This window comes from Chlamydotis macqueenii, chromosome 6, assembly GCF_036417535.1.
Source record: "Chlamydotis macqueenii isolate bChlMac1 chromosome 6, bChlMac1.mat, whole genome shotgun sequence".
Lineage (NCBI taxonomy): Eukaryota > Metazoa > Chordata > Aves > Otidiformes > Otididae > Chlamydotis > Chlamydotis macqueenii.
In genome coordinates, this window is record NC_141561.1 from 11208149 (window position 1) to 11224553 (window position 16405).

Sequence of the window (16405 nt, forward strand, 5' to 3'; positions counted from 1 at the left end):
GGAATCAAGCAAAAGAAAATAAATGTTATATGGCGAATGAATCACATAGGAGCTGATATTTTGAAGTATAGGCTTGGGAAGGGCATATGAGGAGGAGGGAAAGAAAGTTCTATCCTGGGAGCAGAAGCTATCAACACAAAAGAGTGGGCTTGCAAGAGGGATCTGAAAAAGCGTAAAGACACTTGGGAAGAACAAGAAAATGTAGGAGGCAGGTTGCAAGAGAAAGGTGCAAGTAGGAGGAGGAGCAAAGGCGAGAAGAGTGGGTGGCACATGGGGATGAAGCAGGATAGGAAGAACAGTCACACAGGCACATGGCAGAGCTCAGTCTCAAGAAAAGGGAATACCTACCCAATTTCAAGAGAAAAAAATGGTGGCAGCCATGAACAGCTGGGATGATCAGAGAATGAGGATGGATGAGATGAGAGGTCAGATATGATCCAGGAAGGAATAAAAAAAAAAAAAGATAATTCTGTAATTCTGACTCCTGGATGCTGAAGGAGTGTCTGCGAGTGCAGAAAGAAAGGGGTTATAATGGAGCAGGGGACACCAGATCTCTAAGGCACATACTAGAGACCAGGCACCAGGGATGCCAGGGGCAACAGCACTTGGCCCTGCTTTAGCGTTCAGAGCCGGCTGGAAGAGCAGAGGACGGGATGTGACAGTATAAGTGGATTTATGAGCAGACTAACACTGAAGGTATATGGTAGAGGAGATGTAGGTAGGAAAGGGTGAATGAAACTGTCACGTCTATAGATCATGTAAGCAGAAACTTTGCTGTTACTCCTTCTTAGGCCTCGGTGTCGGCTGACACCGTGCAGTATGACATTATTGTCACCCATTTTTTTCATGACAGAGCAGCCACACTGGCTTAGTGGGGACCTGGGCCACTGAAGTGTGAAAAGCCTGTCACAGTGATGATTCTGCTCCAGTGCTTTTGGCTCCTGAATCCCAAAAATAAAAAGTGAAACAATGGAATTCAGCTCCAAAAGACAGGGTGCCCAGGACAGCTTAGTGCTTGCCTTTCCTTAAAATTAAGTGATGTGCAGTGTGAAAACTAGGTACATATAGAAAAGAAAAAAAAAGCTCACTAAGCATGAGACATTATAGGATTCTAGCTTACGAACAGAAGAGGCTGAAGTTTTTCTTACCATTCCCTTTCTTTCAAATGTATCTCACTGTAATTCACTTCTAATAAAGAAACTCACATCTGAGTGTCAGCTGTAAGTCAGTGAGGGGCTATAAAACATCTGGTACCTTCACACAGGCAGCTAATTCACTTGAAAGATTCTGCTAATGTTATAAACCTGGAATGGGAAACTCAAGTGAGTTGTAAATAACAGTGAAGTAAACTACTGTGAAAGCTGGCTCCTGTTCCCTTCTAAACTCATGCTCAGGGACACATGCAAACAGCCAGAACAGCCAGCAAGTGAAATCAAGGCTGAAAAATTTAATCACCAGGTGAAACAGAACCAGAGAGATTGAATGGTGCAAAATCAGATATCCAGCAGGTGAAGATTTTAGTGATCATGCGGCTTTTTGAAAGACAACAAACAGCATACAAGATCATATTTATATTGTACAGTGGGAACCCATAATCCCTTCCAGGACTATGTCTTGGCAGAGGAACCATGTTGCTCTGAGACTACAGCGCATAGGCTCTGTCCTAGCATCACACAGATCCACATGCATTGCAGGAAACAAAACAACACGCACAAGGGAAGGAGCTGGGCAGCTCTGGGAAAGGGAGAGGGTAGTTTCTTTGGAGATAGTCAACAACTGTTGTCAGACAGGTATTGGCTGAGATCATTCCTTTTCTCAGTCACAGAGGTTTATAGAGGCCTTCAGGTGAATTTGATCATCTCTCTACAAAAGATACAAAGAAAAATATGCAGAAGGACTCTGGATAGCAGTAATTTTGTTAGGGGTTGCAACTCAGTGCATTTTACCATTCATTTCTTATGCATTTACTCAGCATTTTACTGTGCATTAGCACTCATTCAAATAAGAGTCAGTAGCCTTTAAATGACTATTTCTGAAACAAAGGACAAAGTACACTTGACAGATTTTACTGAGGAGGTAACTCTGGAATATGACTGTGCTTAGTATGTATACTGTGCTCAGTGCGGTGCCAGCACTGCCGCTAATGTCTGCCAGCTATCACACACCCTGAGTCTTACACCCTATTTCCTCGTGGTGGATCAGCTACCACATCCACACTGCATGAAATCTCTTGAGTTACTTGGTTGGCTGCACGAACTCAATTGAAGTCTGCGTCACACAGGAAGACCAACCATACAACCCTAATGATCCCATCTCGTCTTGAAATGTGCAATGACTTGGTAAAGGAATAAAACACATCAAGCATCAAAGTTAGACAAGTTTCCTAAATAAAAAAATGGGTTGTCATTTTATGGTTTTAAAAACTAAGGCCAAATAACCTCCCATGGGAATAGCCAGGCTCTCTCATGTTTCTGTTATGTCTGTTTCCAGGTGTTGTCATAGTTTGGATTTCATAATTTACCCCAAGAACCCAGAGTGTAAACATCAGTCAATATAATGAGATTAAGGCAAGAGAGAACAGGCAGCAGATGCTATGTGCCTGCAGGTTCGTATCCAAATTCCTATCTGCCAAACCTCCCTCTACTCAAGTACAACACAAAAGCTGCCTGTGCAGCTCAGAAGTCCTTAGAAGTCCTAAATGAATGCAGCTGTTCTGCCCTGCCAAAGAAATAGGCAGGTGGCTTCTCTTTACATAAAATACTTTTTTTTAAAGACAAAATGCAACAATAGTTGGCAGATTTCACTGAAGTACAAAAAAAAAGGTCCAATGATGCCTAAATAGATGGAAGTAAATGTTGCTCACACAGTAATCACTAGTTCTGAAGTCTGTCTGGACTCCAAACCTCTGTCAAGAAGACAATATTATAGAAAAGCTCAAAAACCAGGAGGGCTACAAAGCAGATGGGTACAGTGCAAGTTTAGGAAGGAATGCCAAAGGAAAGGGTTATGTGATCTATGGCATGGATTTCAATATCTGGGGAGAACACTAAAAGCAGGAAAGTTTCCAAAGAACAAATGGCAGTCAGACACTTTCTAAATAAAACTAAAGGCCAATCACTCAGTTGCCATATGTGAGTTTGAAAAATTCCTAATACTTTCAGGTTGCATTATTAATTAGAAAGGAGGAGGGGAGGGGGGGAGTAGGGAAAATCAACAGAATCAAAAATGTTTGATATCAAAAGTGGATGGAAAGAGAGATGTAACTCTTCTCTGAGACTGAGCTCTAATGTGCAGCCTTCCCTAAAGCTGTCAGAAGCAGATGGGCTCCTGCAGCTGCATCACTTTGGCCTCCACTAGAGAGATGGAAGTTTTTCCTCTCACCAGAGTTCCCAGGGAAGGGTCCTCATCCTAAGGGATTCCCTGGAGCACAAGAACCTGAGAACCAAAGCTGAGAACACAGATCTGAGAGGGAAAACCAGGAAACTCAAGGCTTGACAAGACAGAAGCAGCGAAGAGGACAAAGGTCGTTCAAGTTTGGGAGGTGGCGGGCCCACTGTTTGCAGATGGCTTGTGTGAGTACAGGAAGGAGAGAGATCAACGTGTAGATCCGTGCAGTGGGTAGAGGGGTTTTGTTTAGGGATGTGTTCAGTACGGCGCTGCTCTTTGGACAGATGGAAGGGGGCTTATCTAGACTAGAAATGGAGAAATTCGTTTAACAATCATATTGGTACGCATTATTTCACTATTCTTACTCTATCCAGGATCTAGGCTATTATGGAAAATTAAAATCTAAATACATTTCCAGTCATAGATCAAGTTACTTGTCTCTCGTAGAAAAAAAAATACTCTATTTCCTGGTTTAAATTTCATCATCTTTTTTCCCTTAAAAGCTTGGAATAGTCAACCAGTAGAATGTTTTTTAATAATGATGATGAAAAAATCTTTTTGTTTCTCAACAATGGCGTGAGATAATTTTGTTAATTTTGATAACAGTTCTCTACTGACTTGGAATCTTTATTATACGGCTGAGGCAACTGACTGCAATCTACTTTCTAAGGATCATTATTGTGTTAATTTGAGGCAATTCAGCTGTTGTTTGAAATGTACAGCATGCACGTGTAATGTAACATTTTATTTCAAATTGCGTTTCTTTTTATTATGTATCAAACTGTTTTTCTTGGTTAAGCACTAAATGTACTTATAAAATTTAAGATACTGACCTGGATATATTTCTCATTGTGTGTTCAGTTCCAAATTAAATGTCATAATTATTCTAAAGTAAAATACACTTTTCAGAAAGAGGGAGCTTTCTAAATAAAATCATTTGCCCATAGACTCCATATGAAATATGTTCTCAGATTTCCCTGCAATATTAATCTTGCAGAGGGAATTCAGATGTTCTTATGATAAAAAATAGCAAATCTACACTGACAACTAAGTGGTGATTTTCTTTAAAATCCTTTCTAGCTAATCTGATTTTAGAAGACTGAAGCACATTTCCAATTTTAAATATCTTAATGTATCACAGCTACTCCAAATGTGTCTGTGAATACAGAGAAGTAGGATTCATGCAGAAACAAAACATAGAGATCCACAAAGTATTCCCCCTTTTTTTTTTTTTAGATCTTTACTTAAATTAGCATAATTCTAGGTTCAGACCTAGAATTTGCAGTGAAACACAGAGGCTGAGATCCTAAGGAATGACTCACACGAGTTCACCACATGCTGCCTACAGATACATTTGGGTGTTCCAGAAGCACATACGTTTTTTCATTTTCTTTCCTTTATTTTTGAAAACACAGGTGCCATTTACAGGTATGTACAAATGTATGCATTTGCACACCATTTGTATCTTTAGAGTAAAATTCTCAATTATTCAACATTTGCCACATCGTTGTATCAAAGTAACTTCTGTTTAACTATAGCAGATACTACAGTTACTGCAGGCTCCTGAATTTTGAATGTAGCATTCTTAAGGTAACCGCTGCTCACACAGCGAAGTATGTGATCTGACATGAAATACAAACATTTATAGTTATACACAATACTCACAGAGAACACTGTCTCTCAATATCAAGGAGGCTGCATGTAACTAGTCAGTAAAATGAAACTATTTTAATTTGCAGAAGTAACAAGCACTACAGAACAGGCTTCAGTACAACACCTAACTGTGCAGTGACAACAGGAAAGCTCAGATACTCCTCACTGATTTCTATCTCTGGCATCCAATTACAGATCAAGACACCTAAAACCCCCTGTTTCCAGACTTATTCTGCTATAATTTCTCATGCCATGTCTTAAAATAAACATTTACAGAGTATAACATAGCATTCTAAGGCTCCCATTTATTATCAGTACCCACCTTGAGATTACCTACAGATTTACAAACAATACCTTCAGGAATATGTTATCAAAAACACTTAAAGGTGCTCCATGAACTGAACAAGCACCAGTGGGATACAGTAGAAGGAACACATCCCAGAAAGGACATAAGCGCTGACACATGGCTTTCATGGGTTTTGTATGCACGTTAATGTACATGTTGTTCTTTTTGCATTTGTCATATCAGTATTACAGCAAGTAATTATTGAGATAGGCTACAGTCTCTTCACAATTTCTCTGTCCAAGAATATCTCAATTATTAATGTTTTGATGAGTTCTCCATCTAGTGCTTTTGATTTCAAAACAGCAGTACAAAACAGAACTGAAAGACCTTTTTTTTTGCAGGAGGACATAAAAATATACTTTAGCTTCCCCCTCTTTTTTTTTTTTTTCTTTCCTTTTAAAATAAATCCACTGTGATGCTTAAAACCCATCTTTTAAATATCCTTTCCTTTCCTGCATAATATGTTTTTCACTTGGTGGAAAAAGTCAAGCATGTATCTGTTTGTATGCATTTATGTTTGCATCTGAAGAGACAAACATTGCTAACAAGTGATACAGAATTTTCAAATCCCTGAATGACTAGCATCAATAAAGAGTTACAACAGGGGCAAAGCTTCTCTGCAAAGCAGGCAGATTCTCAGCATAGTCAGTTAAGCAGACAAGAATCTACTTCAGTGCATTCTATCAGTATATCCTAAAGCATATTTTTAGCTTCAACATGCCAAATTTAAAACCTGGTTGTAGCTCCCTCTCTTCCTCACTGGACAGCTGGGCACAATCAAGCCACTCCAGGTGCACCCTAACAGAACATGTTTACATATACTCCCTCTCCCACAGCTCTACCTTTTTCACGTCATAAAGCCAGCTCTTACCTCAATGGTGTACTGTTCAAAAATCCGGAGCTGAAGGAAAATGTCTAGCTTAATCTTCCTCTCATGGAAGAGCTCTTCCATCTGTACTTGGGCCTCGTCGAGTTGCTGAAGGACAGATTCAATGTGGCTGATGGAGCTATTGTGTGGAGTCTTATTGTTGGAAACAGCAGAGTCCCTGTAGCAAGGCAGAGAGCACAGTCAAAGCTCAGCTTTAAGGCAGGCAAAAGAGCAAGAACTACACATTTGTGATTCTGCGTGCTGCTGAGAAGCAAACCCAAGCACAAAGGGCTGAGGGAAGGTGTATGCAACATTCATCTCTTCTACTTGCTGAAATCCTGCAGCTAATGAGCTTGACACAAACTTTGAACGAGGGGATCATCCTTTTTTGTGTTATGACCTTACAGATTTGAGGGTGAAGGGGGCAGGAGCAGAATGACACATCAATCTCAATGGCTTTCTTGAGGAGACTGGCTGGCAATCCTCTTTAATCCTACAGACTGACCTGCTCCAGCCTACACTTGCATTGCCTCAGAGGCACCAAGCTCAGAGATGCTATGTAGCTACTTGGACCTTTACAAGTTAATTTTGTGCATTTCTTTACTACTTACAGACTAATTGAATCAGAATTACCGGCATTTTAACCTAAAGGATAGGGATGCCTTGATTTTCTCTGGATTATGTAGTCTGGCAATAGATGCAGCATACAGCACAAAAAAAACCCCATTGAAGCAAAACACCTTTCAAACTCTAAGAGAGACTCTGACTTGTCCTTCCACTAGGGTACATGAAATGAGACACATCTGTCAGAAGTCAGATACTGCTCCATCTACACCTTCCATATACAGGCAGCAGAATAGAGCAAGCCCTTTAACTGGTGGGCTACGTCCAAGGGGAAGTTTGCTGTACCTGAAATAAGTCTTAGCATGGACATAGGACAGTCCCAACAGTTTCTCTTCTACTTGTGCTCTCACATGTATTAATAGGCTCACCTACAATCTGTTACACCTTCAGTAATTTTTTTTCGGTGGGTGTTTTATGGATAAAGAGCCTTCGCAGATGTAAAGAGCTGAAATATCATCCTCGAATGTGCCACAAAAGGTCCCCCAATTTTAACAAGAATCAGAAAGAAAACTCTGAAGCTGTAATTTAATCTTGGCTTTCATAATACAGCTAAAACAGTATCTAGATGGAATGATTTTCTCTGTCCATCCTGCTCAAAGGCACATGATAGCAGCTGTATTATTTGGCATACTTAAATCAAGCCAACTGAAAACCCTATTACACACATTGTTGGAAAGACCTGTGCACTGGCAGGGTAAGAGGATGAAGTGGGGAAGCCAACAGGTCTTACTATCAGTATTTCCTATCAGTCTCCAGTTCTGCCTTGGAGAAGTTGGGGAGGACAATTACAAATCCAACAGCACATACTGGACTACTGGTGCACCAACAAAGTCTCATGCGAGCAGCAAACCATCTGACAATATTGGAAGACAAGCAAAATGTCTGCCAGGTCACCAAATAGGCCCACAGGGACCAAACATGGCTGGGAGGCATTATTCTGGGCAGCCAACCTGGGCTGCTGAGTAGAGCTGCCTGCGGCGCTTCCTCACTGTGGAGGAGTGCTAGCGTGTTCCCAATTTTAGGTTTTAATTTCCCTTTTCTGAGCTGAATTTTCCCTCCATAAACATCTAGCAAAGCATTCGTAGTTTTCTACAAAACTTGACTGAATGCTCGTGCTTTGCTCTTCGCAAATTATTATCACATAGGGTCAGCTCAAACCAACACATAGTCAACTCAGATGTTAATTGAACACTGTCAGTGACCACAATTGAGAAAAAAAAGTATAATCTTTTACAGATGCCTTAAATTGAAACTAGGCACTGACACACAGAGTTATTTTAGGTAAGTTTAAAATACACCTTTGAGGTTCTGAGGTAAAAAAACCACACATGCTATTCTGTTCTCATTAGGTGTCTTGAAGGAACAGAACAACCATTTGCCTGAATATCTGCCTAAGAATAAAATTAAGAATAAAATTTAAGCCTAAGAATAAAATTAAAAGCATAGAATACTATTACCTGTGCTTCACCTGTTTTTCCTCAAATACTTTATGTTTGAAACACTGAACTTTAGATGCTCCAGCATTAATCTGAAGCAAGTACTATCAACTTCCCTTGCTTATAAAGGAATATTACACCAATATCACTCTCTCCATGTGATACGGTTTCTGCCCCACTCTGTCAGTCTTGTATTTCCACCTTCTTGGTGACCACAAGGTCTCTGCTGTACAGAGGATGGATGGATGAATGAAGATAAGGTGAGAATTTGAAACCACAGCTTAATCTGAGGCCACATTCAATCAAGTTCTGTTTCCTTCAGTCAGCATCAGTCTTCTGTGAAAGGATATGAAATATGTCTTCATTGAAATGCAGGATTATTACTATTCATATATTAGCTAAATGGCTCAATTAGTCAAGAATGGTGTTGGATAATCTCTCATGTAAAGACACACTTTGTTTTAGCAATTCTTTTTGATTAAACATTTCCCTCTTCAAATCAAGTCACACTTGAATTTCAGTGGCTGATGCAATACAAAAATTTAAGTGTAATAATCCCGTGGTTTTTCACAATCTCCTCAGATAAGGCCTTGACAATCCCTATACAGTCTGATTTGAGAAAGATCTCCTTCCAGAAAAAGACGGTTCTGAGATCGGATGCTTCTGCCACGAGATTTCTTGCTCCGTCTGGCAATGAGAAATTCTGGGAAAGAATCCTGACTAGTCTTTGAAAGGTCATGAATTAGAGTTATTAAATGCAGCGAAATTATTGAAAAAATACAAAATAAACTTTGGGGAACACAAAATTGGGCTTACTGCATTGCTGTTGAGTTTGTTCAGAATGAATGCTGTGCTCCTGAAACCACCTTCAGTGCTTTAACTGTGAGAAAACGTAGTGAAACTGACCCATCATCAGAAGCTCATATTCTGAACTACTGTAAAGAAAGCAAGATACATAACTCTTCACTGTCTGGTTTGGTTTCTGTTTGCCTCCAACATTCCTGTTCTTTCACATCTCACTGGAACAAGTCACTGTTTTGCCTTTCACAGATGTGCAAAAACATTGCCCGCAGCAGCACTCGCAGAAATGCAGTTCAAAAGATTTGCTTCATGTTGACTGCTGGGAACGATGATCACCTCAGGAAAGTACTGGTAAGGAAGACCGAGAAAAGTGTTTCTAACGCTACTCATTATATGTATGGCATTGCAAGCCAGGCCTGTTGTATTCCTGATAGGTATGGTCTCCTGATTCAAAGTGTCACTGAAGACCTTCTATGAAGAGTAGTCCCAGGCATCGTATTCAAGTAGTTCAGGCAGTGAGCTTTTCCTAAGCTATCTGGAGAAGACATAGAGTGCTATTACACAAATGATCTTCTCTAAACCAGTATATGTGCACTCAGAGATAAGGACAAAAAATGTAAACTTTTTCATGGCCCTATTAATTTTATTGGTTTTAACCGACGCCCTCACATGCTTGATAAGAGCAGTGTATTTCATTCTCTTCATTGTTGTAGCGTTTGCAATCTTCAGCTATTCTTCATGGCAGGTATAAGGCGATCCATGCTGTGAAATGCAATGCTGTGTTACGGAAAGATTGCAGCAATTCCAGTTTTTCCTCCTTTCCTTTATCTAGGTGTTCTTTATTTTTGCCGGCAGCCACAAAAGCTGTTAGAGTGGGCACGAACAGATGTGGTTTCATATTTTTCTTACACAGTTCTGCTTCACTTTCTGAAAGAGTCCAGGATCACATTACAGGCTTTGCAGTTAGTCAGTGCTCAAAACCCACACTCGAATCAGAGATCGCCTTGACAGTTCAGCTCTGCAAATCTTTGCGTGCGTTCAGGGCTTCTGTCCTTCAGATAACTGTTCTCTGTGTTTGGTCTTATCAGAAACAGGAGATCACTTTGCACAAATATGTTCACCCTGTTCCACCTTGCTTAGTGCCTAGAATACAAGCCAGACCCCCAAAGCACAGCTGCCACAAAACCTGTCTTGGCATTTCACAAATGCTTACGCATGACACCAATTCCAAAAAAAGTCACAAACCTGAGGCCACCCTTACTTTTCAAAGACTGAAAGTAAGAATTTACTATATTTACATTACAAAAAGCTTAAGTCCCACATGCCACCTCCCAGTTCATCTCTTTCCCTGCATGACCTTGCAGCCACTAGACCATCCTTTCTCCAATAACTGCTATTCATACCAATGCTCCACCGACTTCTCAGCCCAAAATATTGCCCTGGCCACTCTCCAACTCCACATGGCACCTTCCTACTGATTCAGGTGCAGGCAAAAAGCCTTTAGGCCAAACACAGCCAGCACAAGGACTCCTTCAATACAGACACTTTCTGCAACCCCACAAACCACTTCACGCTCCACTTGATGGGCTTACGCAGGGTCCCTTTCAGGCTGTTCTCCATAGGTGTTCACACTGAAATGATGTTATGCCAATAGCTGGGATAAACAACAAAAAAATCTTTAGTCCAGAACTTCACTACCATTTTTGTGATCCCACAGAAATGCCCTAAACTTCGCAAAAAGTTTATTTGCATAAAGGGAAATTACAATGCAGACCTTTGACCTGTTATGGCTGGCCATACATACATTCTTATCTAAACCCCTCTCCTTCTGGCAGCTCACTTACCAAACACAGCATGTTTCCTTGCTACTTATCTCATCAGAAAAAAAATGAATGGATGGATGGATGGATGGATGTCTACTCCTGATGCTTCCTTTCTAACTCTGATCTCAGCAAGCAATACGACAGCTCAGGTCCCTTGCTCTCCTCCTGTGATGCAGGGAAACCAAAACTAAACAGCTAAACTTAGAATTTACACAGGCTCTCCTGTGTGGCTGCTTAGGGCTGAATGAAAATCAAAACTTAGAGAAGCCCTTTCAAATATCTCTCTTTTTTTTTTTCCCCGACCTAGGTGAGAAGACTCTGCAATCAAGGTGAGAGGAAAAGTACAGAGGAAAGCTCAGCACATGGCTGTAGTAGAAGACTTGAGAATTCCAGGGGGCTCTTAGTGGCAGAGCTCCACCAGGGCACTTCACTATCTACTCTGCTCTACAGCACCTTAGGCTTTTCCTATGGTGGCTCATGGTTTTCTGGACTTCCCATCTGAGAACTGAGGGCATCAGATTAGGAAAGCTCAGAGTGAGGAGGATGACAGAACTCTTTGGGACAGCCTCTGGTAAAATGCATTAAGACCTGGCAGATTTGCATAGTATGTATGTATACAGAACTTACACACTACGTACATGCAGATAAGGGCAATTTGTAACATTATGAAGATCTAAAGAATAAGTGACACATTGGACTTGGTTTTGAGCTCAGTAACATCACTAAAAGGCAGGAAAACTCCACTGCTGTCAACCCAGCTAAAGCCACAGAAAACCACTGTAAATAAGAACAAACGAGAGCGATTTGACAGCCACAAGTTTTGTGTAAGCTTACTCTGCAAACATTTGTTTTACTATACTTACAGGCTGAGAAAGCAAAAAAAAAAAAAAACCCCAACTCCTTGGAGCCAATCTCTTCATGTATTTTAAATCAGGTAAAATGAGCTGTTTTAATTCATAATGCAAGTAGAACTGGCAGTATAAGACCCTCTTTGACAGTATGAATGAATCTCACATGGACAAAGATAAATAGGAGGGTGCTGTATGCAAAATGAAAGAGTGAAGATTGTTAGACATGTGTATATTTTATTAAGAGGAATACACTTCTCCTACATCAGGAGTAACCATATAAATCACAAGGCCTCAACTCACAACTATTTAACAGTCTTCTATAAATACCAACCAAAAATATTCACCTGAAACACATTTGTTTCAATTTACTTCACTGTGCCTATAAATAGTCTCTCTGTCAAATGGGAACCCATGCTGATCCACAGACTACTATAATCAGTCCACACAAATCACTGCTTGCAATTTCAATAAAACACTCAAAGAATTTGAAGAATCACAAATAAGCAAAGAATTAATAAACTCTCTCAATTAATCCTAACTTACAGTTCCCTATTTATGCACACCTAAAACACAGCATACATCAGATTTCTTAACATTTATCTTCCAGGTGGATGCTTACCTGAGCTGTTGGATTAGATCTTCCCCTTCTTTAATAACATTGAGGGTAGCATCCAAGGTGGCTGTTTGTTGCTGCTGAAACTGCTTGATAAGCTCCTGAACCGCATCCACAGAGTCAGCACAGACATCCTCTAAGAGCTCCTTCTGCAGATCTTCCATCCATGTCCACAGCTGGGAAGGAGGGGAGGGAAATATAAATCAGAAAAGGATTGAGATTTAACCCTTTTGCTCTCTAATTCCAGATCAGTAAGCATTAACTGGAGCTACATATTTCACATGAAAACTGAACTAAAGTTTCTAAAACCAAAAAGATACATTGGTTATTGATTCTGGTTGATGCAATTCCATCTTAAGCAACAAAGTAAAATAAATATAATATCAGGTATTTTTTTTTGCAAAATTAATTTGCATTTCAGCTTATGATATGACAATACCTAATTATATTATTCTGATTAACTCTTTACACAAATAACAAATTACTATGCCCTATATCTGTGATAACCTAACCCTTTCAGGAGCTCTGTGCTATCAGCTGCTATTAACTTCACATGCAGCTGAAGCCTGTTGCAGAACAGACCTAAAATCGTTGGTACGTATGTATGGTACTGGCTGAAGTCTAGCTGTGCCTGCTCAGCTATGCCTTCCCAGGCAGAAGGTTTGTGGAGGGTCTGTGGTTTGGGTTTTTTTGTTTGGTTTTTTTTTTTTTTTTGGGTGTTTCCACCACTTATTCCCCTCCTCAAAATGCACCTCAGACTCTGCTTTTTAACTTTGGGAAAATCCAAACGAAGAGACAGCAATATCACCAATCCTATGCAGATCCATTAATTTTAAATAGTCTTGACTACCAATTTCAAAACAAAACCAACAAATCATTTGAGTAAGTGCTTAGATGAGATTTTCCAGCCAGCTGTTCATCAGAGATCTGGACAGTGGCAGTCAAGCCCCAGCAGTCTCTTGTTGGCTGTAAAGGCTTAAAGTGAACAGAGGTTTCCCCTTTAAGCTCGCTTTGAAAAGTGAGCGTACAATTGCACCAACTGAGCTGGCAATCCGCCGGCAAATCCTAATGACTCCACCAGAGAGACTATTTTCTGTGCCACACTTGCCCCATTAACCCACATTCTGCTGGTACATTCTGCAAGGTAGCAGAGAAGTACAGGAGCGGGGAAACAACGCTTTGCATCACTGCACTGGGAAATGTCAAAGGACGTGGTGCTGGCAGCAGCAGGGCTGCAGTTCTCTCTGCCGTTCCAGGGAGCTGCAAAGCAATTTGTCTCAAAGGGAGCTAGAGGTACACAAGAAGCAGACAACAGACGTTGTGTAGGGGTGGCAAAAGAACTGGTAAAAATGTTTCTGTTCAGAACGAGGCGCACTGGATCCCCATCCTACAGGATTTCTTCAGAGACTGAGAATTCTGCATGTCCACGTAAAATGAGATGAGGAGAGGGACATGTTTTAAGGGCCAGCTGGCAAGACTTCTCACCATTAGGGTCCAAACTTAAGGCCAATCATCAAACGTTCCGCTATAGGGAGGCTACTGACTTCAAGAATACCACCCTGACCTAAACCAAAGTAATCAAAATCAGAACCTGTCCCATCACTGCTCATGATATCAGAAAAGGGAGAGCCCAGCTCCCTGTACTCTGTCCCCACCTCCACCACCAACTCCTTGCTTGACAGACTATAAGCCACTTATGAAAACAATTTTTAAAACATATGCTTAATTTGAAGGTTTTTCTAGTTAGATTGTCAGAGTCAGCTTTGAATATTTTCGGTGAACGCCTCTGTTTATCCATAAATAGCATAATCACAGTGGCCTACCCTACTACTGGCCTAAAATTGAATGTCTTTGCTCAGTTTATTTACATATTTTCACATTCTCAGGAGAAAGGCATGACATGAAAAGGCAAGTATTAATAAAAGAAAGAAATATAATTAAGTAGTCAGGCTTGTGAGGTAAATAAAAGAATGAAAACATATTTAAAGAACACAGAGAGGATTTTCCTATGTGGCCCGAGGTCCAGGTGCTGAACTTTGGAAAGTCACCATAAAGGAAAATGCATGAATGCCTTTATAGATGAATTACATCCAGAATCTTCCTGGGTTTGATCTGATCCCTGCACCCACCCAAACAGTAGGGACAGCTGGATTATAACAGGCAAGGACCAGGTTGTTCGGGAATATTATTTTCTCTGCTTATCAGATTTTCAAGTAATAGAGCACTTTGCAAACATAGAGGAGAAAAACGGTCATGCATATAAATCATCCTTCTGTTTCAAGTTGGGAAAGACAGCAAGTTTTAATTTCTTGCTGTTCTTTGTCATATTTCATTTTTCCACTTAAGATAACAAAAAAAAGCTCAAGGAACTTCCTTTACAAAATGGAAAGTGAAATAGAAACTTGCTTCATTGTTAGAAACCTGCTGTTTTCTTAAAATTATCATGTTGGTAAGGGCAGAGGAGAAAGTTTCTGATCCCCCTCCGGGACTTCAGAGAAAAACCCATTTTCAAAAGTGACTCCAGAACCCAGCTTTCAGCAGCAGCCAAAAGGATTTGGACGTTTAAGATCCTAATTCACTTTTTGAGTACGATTCTAAATCAAAGCAGTTTTGAAATACTTAAACATAAACTGTTTATGCTCACCCAGAACCAAAACACTCATTAATTTCAGCAAATATATTAACTCATATTAGCTTCAGATGTTTCCATTAATGACCTCTGATTGTAAGGATTTGCATAATAAAATCTATCAGAATCTAGGTCATCCTTGACTCAGAGGCTTTTAATCCTTTAGATTCCACCAATCCCTGGGAAATCCTAATAGAAAGAATCAGTCAATATTAATAAGATTAGGAACATCTTTCAGGAACAATTTACAATAGCAACCTGATTCAAAAACCTCCGAGGTTATGTACTACCACTAACAGCACCAGAAATAAATTACTACCATGCCCCACTTGTGAATGCCAGAGCAATGAAAAGATGAACTCCATGTCACTGCCACACCAGAATCAGAAGAGCTGTTAATCATAAAATAGAAATCACATTCCTTTTGTCACAGCTCAGGAAAAATCAGAAAATGACCAGACACCTTGTGCATTTCCTAATTCACGCTGTGATCTACTCCTAAACAGCTAGCTATCTTAGACTGAGTGAACTGTTTCAATTTTTCATGGAAATTTGATATATTACACAGGACAACTTTTAACTCATATTTGCAGAAGCTGACTTTCTTCTTTTATTCTTAGGATGACCAAAATTTGTGAGCACCTGTTCTGTTCACATACATTCTCCAGACTACTGCTAATGTATCACTTGATCCTGTACGTAGATGAATGCAGACATTTCAAATACTAACACAAGATTTCCACATCCAGCTGTCATCACTTCTATACGCTTGCCAGTGATGCACATGTCCAATAAAGGAGATAATCTCTGCACTGTATTACTTAACCTGTACTAAACCAAAGACACAGAATCCTGGAAAACAATGAAGAAATAACATAAAAATTTTTTTTTTTTTGCTTCCTTCAAATTGATCTGTGCTTTGGTATGATTAATTCAATATGGGAATACTAATGAAAAAAAACAACCAGCCTGAATTAAGTCCATCAGAGAGATCCAGCCACAAATCTGACTTACCCAAACCACATCTAAAAATGTTGTAGTTGTTAGCTACACAGAAGTCTAAAGCAAATACCTAGCTGTAAAATATCCATGCTGAAGGTTTGTAGAGGCTCCAGCATTGAGGCTTTATTTATCAAGGTAACCATGGCTTTAAACAAGAAAAACAATTCTCTTCTGATTACTAGACCAGTGGAAAATAAGAATGACTCCCCCTCCTCGCTTCTGTTAGGGAAGCATCTGGTACCTCTCATGCATTGTAACAACTTCTGCGACTTTCTTGGATATAAAACACAGGCAGTTTCCCTCCATCCAGGAGACAATACAGCTCTCTATTCCCAGCTATTTCATCTGATGCAATACCCTTCATTTTACTCA

At 40.0% G+C, this 16405-nt stretch overlaps 1 protein-coding gene across 2 annotated transcripts in view; it reads right to left on the reverse strand.

The window, feature by feature from the left end:
• Positions 1–16405, reverse strand: part of KALRN (kalirin RhoGEF kinase) — a 508172-nt gene that overhangs the window by 188288 nt on the left and 303479 nt on the right. For both annotated transcript variants that reach the window (XM_086751416.1, XM_086751415.1), the window contains 2 exons: positions 12409–12578; positions 6258–6432 (listed from right to left, as the gene is read on the reverse strand). In XM_086751416.1, coding sequence (XP_086607542.1) covers positions 6258–6432; positions 12409–12578 — 345 coding nt within the window. The remainder of the gene's footprint in view (positions 1–6257; positions 6433–12408; positions 12579–16405) is intronic.